Here is a 5777-nt window from a genome sequence, read left to right as displayed (position 1 = left end):
CTCTCCTGACAGAGAGAGATGGAAATAATTACCAGTGTCTCTTGTGGAATAGGGCGTAAATTGATACACACTAAATACTGTACCTCAGGGGTCTCTCTCTCTCTCTCTCTCTCTCACTCTCGCTCTCTCTTTCTCATCAGATGTACTAGACAAATGAATGCATCCAGAAGGAATTAATTGGATTTGGGAGCAGTCTCCTGCACGATCCACCAGGACAGACAAACACACCCCCTAACCACCCACCCACCCTTTTGGGCACACACACCCACACACAGACACAGACAGACACACACACACACACACACACACACAGTACCTACTCCAGCCGCCTCCTCCTCCTCCTCCTCCTTTATTCCAGTCATGCCTTGCAGAAATGTCTGACACCCCCACCCCCTTCGATGGATCAGTCTGTGTCCCTTATCCCTCAACACACACACACACACACACACACAGCGGCACGCGACTCCCCAGTGGATTGCAGCCTCTCTCTTGGATACAGTGTTTCCATGGCAGCCACGTTTTTTCCACGTGTAGAATCAGAAAGAGAGGGAGAGGGAGAGAGAGACCACTCCTATTGATTCACTGGCAGGCTATTGATTCACAGTCTGCAGCTGCACACTTACCTACAGCAAACACACATGCACGCACACACACACACACACAGAGTGCAAACATCCACCATCAGATTGGATCTTTGTAAGAGGTTCAGCCGTGGAATGTGATAATGAAGACCCACCTTTTGTTGAGTGCGCTTTTCACCTTTCAAAAGGGGCCTCAATACGTCTGACTGCTCCAGTTATCTCTTCATATTGTGCTGCATGAAGCTGCAAGCTGATGATTCTGATTTATAGGGGTGCAGGTGATCAAAAGCACAGGCAGAGACACTTGATACTTTTCAGTTCCAGCTGATTTTATTTCCTTCTTGGAAGAAAAAACAACAAAAAAAAACAAAAATTAAAAAAAAACAACAATCTGTACAGAGGTCTGAGAGGCAGTGATTGACCCAAACATTGGCTGGTTTTGAGTTCTAAACATCAAATGATATTGGCATGATTGGACAAAACATGATCATACACAGCATATTGCACAAATGAAAAAAAGAAAGAGACAATAGAAAAGATGTCTGAAGATTAAAAAAAAAAAAAAAAAGAAACTCCTGGACCACAATCATCTTCAACATAAGGATGTCCAAAGATGGCCGCCCTAGTGCCTGTCGTTGATCATAATCATACATAAAACACACAATCTTTGCTTATAGTACAGTCAGTATACATAAATATCTTCATGTTATTATTCTTTTAAAAATCTTAAACACAACAGCTATAGCTACATATACCTGAATCTGAAATACAAATGCTATTTGCCATGCCATAATATAGGAAAACAATTAGCCTGCTATACTTAGCCAACAGGTACAGAAAGGTTAAATACTATTTTTTGATGCAATTTGCGCAATAACAGATGAAGCACTTCATACATCTCCCTCCCTCCAAGTCTAGGCAAAGTGGAATGAGTGTGAAATTCCATCCAGTGGTTCAAATAAAACTTATCTTGATAAAAAGCACACAGAGGTATTAGCTCTATCCAAACAGTGACTCTCTGGGATCTTTCACTCATATACTTTAGGTCTATGTGTACTGGAGCAACACAGTCACCACTCAGACTGGGGAGCCTCAGTGGCGCTTTGTTTACTTGGCTGGTGAAACTGGAGTCACTGTGCCATTAAGAAGCATGTGGGTAAATACTGTAAACACTGTGTGAGGTCAGATTGTGCCAAACAAACCCCCCTCTGCAGTTCTAAACACCAATGTAGACCCAAACAACAATGTTGTAGGCTACCCACTCGCCGGAAAAACCCCCTTCTATAGATTTTGTACAAAAATACAAGTAGAAAATCATGACACACTCAAATCTCCTTAAAAGTGAGAGAAGTCGACATTTTAAATAAGATACACTTCTAGCCCTTCCGCGCTGGATACAGACAGGTGTATGTGCACACACACACAAACGAGACCTGTACGAGAACAATACTTCTAAGTATAAAAAAGTTTGGCCGGTATAAATACATCAATATAAAAAAAACGTCATCTGACACAGAGGAACTACAAAGTTGAAGCACTAGGCAGAAAGGATGCGCGTTGGGGAGCATTGGTCCTGAATTGTGCACTGAGTGTTTAAAAAGGTTCAGAAAAGGGTTTTCTGAAGTTTTGAGTCAGTCTTTTTTTTTTTTTTTTTTTTCTTAAAGTCCTGCCGTTGAAAGAGAAGCTGGTGATAGTGAATTGTGTCCTATGGTCACACACATTGCGTAATTACGCAGCAATGAACACTTTACGCATATAACAACAACAACAAAATCCTCCTTATGCGGGAGGGCATGCGTGTTGATATTGAAATTATCTCGAGTTTGGAGAAAAAAAACTACACCTGAATATCAACTTGATGGTCAATGTGAATTGGCTATATCATAAACAAAAGGTAACCCAACATGACGAGCTCTCCAATAAGTCTCCCTTTTGCCTACCCAAAGTAACATAAATATTCAATGTTCAGTCTCAGTCCTCATCCACTGCGGATCGGATTGAATATTTCAGTTGAAGTCCGTGTGTTTCACTGCTCTCTGCTTACATTCACTCCTCCTCTTGTGTCCAAATGCAAACTAAGCATTTCCCCCGTCTGCGCGCGCTCCCGGCAAACACACCGAGCGCAGTCCAAGTCTGTGAGCGGTAACTTGCGCGTACCCGGGCTTCAACGCGCACACAGGCCACCGTTTCTTTCCTGGTCTCACTCTCCCTTATTTAGTGAAAGAATGGCGGAAATATTCTGGTCTGGACGCACGCACTTGCCTGTCGGGGGGGTTTACACTGTTCTAAACGTGGGGGGGACGCCGCGCTTCCTTCAGTAGGTGAACACCAGGTTGGAGATGGTGGACTCCAGCCAGTCTCCTGAGATCATCTCGCTGACCTCCGGGGTGCAGTAGTCGGGGAAGTCGAAGTGAGATCCCGCCCCGCACTCCCCGAAGCTCCAGTCCAAGTCTCGGTCCAGCTCCGCGTCGGAGAAGCCCATGCCGCCCAGGGACATGCTCTCAAACCCGGGGCTCGGGTTCAGCTCGAGTCGCTCGTCTTCGAACTCTTCGTCTGATGATGAGGATGACACGGAGGAGGAAGAGTGAGAGGCTGACGGCGTCGGAGAGGACGCGCGGGCGTACCGGAGCCGCGCGGTGTGGCCCGCCGGTGACGACTCGCTGGCCGCCGGGCTCTGCTCCTCGTACAGGCTGAGCGGGTCGCTGGACTCCGCCGAGCTGCTGAGGGTGGGACTGGCCGGTACTCCCACGGAGGGAGGTCCGCTCTCCAGGCTGCCTGCCCCGCCGAACATGTGGCCGCGCCTCGCCTCTCCGGTGCGCTTCTCCGGTATCTGCCTGGCCCCAGACACTGACCTGGATTTGAAGAGCGCGTGGTGGTCACCGGGAGACGCATAGTCCTGCACCGGTGCGCTCGTCTTGATGCCACCCTGTTTGTGCGTCCTGCTCACCCCCTTCGACCCGGGGCTTCTTTTAACCCCGGGCTTGGCGCTGCGCTCCCCGCTCTTCTCCCCGCGCTCCGCCTGCTTGCTCGCTCCGCTTACCGACTTGGCCTTCTTTCTGGGCCGGTACTTGTAGTCTGGGTAGTCGGCCATGTGTTTGAGTCTGAGCCGCTCCGCCTCGCGGATGAACGGGATCTTGTCCGTGTCTTTCAGCAGCTTCCAGCGCTTCCCCAGCCGCTTGGAGATCTCGGCGTTGTGCATGTCCGGAGACTGCTCCATGATCTTCCTCCTCTCGATCTGAGACCACACCATGAACGCGTTCATGGGTCTCTTGATGTGCCCCGTCGGAGTTTTGCACCACGCCACGTCGCTCCGTTCCCCGGAGGAAGGGGACTCGGGGGTCGGAGACGCGTCCATCTCCAAGTCCATCTCTCCCGAGTCCGTGGAGTCCCCGCCGGGGGAAAGAGCGTGGGCGCTCTCCGTGTGGCTCATGTGCTGCACCATCCTTTCCTCCAAGTGCCTCAGCTGTCTGGAAATACTCTGCCTCTCTTCGTCAGCACTGTGATTTTGACAAAGTTCTGCGTGCTATCACAAAAAAGATTAATTCCTCAGTTTGTTTTAATGTCAGACGCGTTCTGAGGAGGCAGATCACTGATGGATACAGGTTTGAAAAAAGTTCCTCCAAGTCTCTTCTGTCTGTTTTCAGTTCAGTCCGTTTTGGAGACGCCTGGCCGCTCAACTTTTCCAGTGCGTTTCCAGTGTCTCTTAAGAAAAAAAGACGCACGAAAACAAGATCAAATCCCGACCCTATAGTTTACAGCAACTTTCAACTGCCCGTGCGGCTGAAAACTCGCCCTGCAAGGCTGAAAACGCGTCGCTGTGGACAGCAGCAGTGTGAGTCTCTTATGTGAACCTGGCTGTCTGCAGCGCAGCTTGTCTGTGCGGTTGGAGAACCATGTGGCTGAATGGAGCGGCTGCGCTGTCTCATAGTCTCCCTGTTTCCTGAGCGCTCTGTAATGTTACTGTAAACACAACAACGAGAACCTCGCCGTTTTATACCCTCATCGCGAGATATACGCGCCAATCAGCGGCTGTCTCCATCCTGATTTTTCAGACAAACCACGCCCCCCGGCCGCCCATTGGCTGAATAAAAAAAACGGGTAATAATAATAATAATGTGCAATGAGGATCGGTGTGTCTGACCTCATTCCTGTCAGACTCCACTGGAAGAAAGGCAAACTTGGTGTGTATGTGTGCGTCTGTGTGTGTTTTTAAAGGAACATGGTGTCCTTTCTCCCGCTGCAAGGGGAACCTGCAAGGATATACTTGGAACTGCATTAGTTCCATGTGGATGAATATTGACTAAATTTAGATTATGTGCAATAAGGGGATGAGGAAATGCTGAGAAAACACAACATGTGTTGTTCAATAGATTGCAGTATAAGCAGGGATGTGGTGGAGGGTAAAGCCACCTAAACCCAATTATCCACCTATTTTTAGTTTACACCTTTTTAGGACTGAAATAACTGATTACAGCATAAATTCATATCATATATCACAGTAAGTCGTATCAAATTGATGGAAGTTAGATGAAGATAGGGTGTTTTAAGAGGGGGAAAACGCATAAATGAATGCGGATGTATTTATTTTCTGAAAACATAACTCATTTGTGTGTGTATGGGTGGCTGTTTGGCCTCTGATGCTCACCGCTGGAAGGTGACAGTCTACCTACTCATTTATTTACCCTCTGCATCACTGCAATGATGGTAAACCATAAAAGCAGCAACCTTGAAACCAATAATTATGGCTCTTATGAGAGAGGACAGAGTTATGTATCAGGGTCACACCAGCCTCTGCGAGTAAAAAGAAAGTTACACTCACTGCCAAGGCTACAGTCTCCCACCCCCAGATGTAATTGCATGCTCTGTAATGCACAGGTTCCTCCGGCTGCACAGCCCACAGCCCCATTATGTTAACATGCCTGTGTCATGTATGATCACATTACAGGCAGTGTCGCTAGATGTCAGACTAGAGCCAAAGGGAGCTGATGAGGTTTACATTGTGTGTGTATGTGTGTGTGTGTGTGTGTGTGTTACCATGTACAGCAGATTTATCTCCGTCCTAATCAGTTGGGCTACAGTCATTAAATCATGCCGGTGATGTCATCGGCTGGTATTGAGGGCTCTCGTTGCCGCGGCAGACGACAGCATAACTGTTTTTCACACCCTCATAACACACTCTTGAACACTCTCTGTGTG

At 47.9% G+C, this 5777-nt stretch overlaps 1 protein-coding gene across 1 annotated transcript; it reads right to left on the bottom strand.

Annotated features, from left to right (window-relative positions):
- Positions 1-2216: 2216 nt before the first annotated feature.
- Positions 2217-4526, bottom strand: sox4a (SRY-box transcription factor 4a). Its single transcript, XM_071911563.2, has one exon. The coding sequence runs from the start codon at positions 4021-4023 to the stop codon at positions 2896-2898; it is 1128 nt and encodes a 375-aa protein (XP_071767664.2). The 5' UTR covers positions 4024-4526; the 3' UTR covers positions 2217-2895.
- Positions 4527-5777: the final 1251 nt, after the last annotated feature.

Source organism: Centroberyx gerrardi, chromosome 19 (assembly GCF_048128805.1).
Source record: "Centroberyx gerrardi isolate f3 chromosome 19, fCenGer3.hap1.cur.20231027, whole genome shotgun sequence".
Lineage (NCBI taxonomy): Eukaryota > Metazoa > Chordata > Actinopteri > Beryciformes > Berycidae > Centroberyx > Centroberyx gerrardi.
The sequence above is the reverse complement of the archived record's forward strand: the minus strand, read 5'-3'. Positions and strand labels throughout refer to the sequence as shown.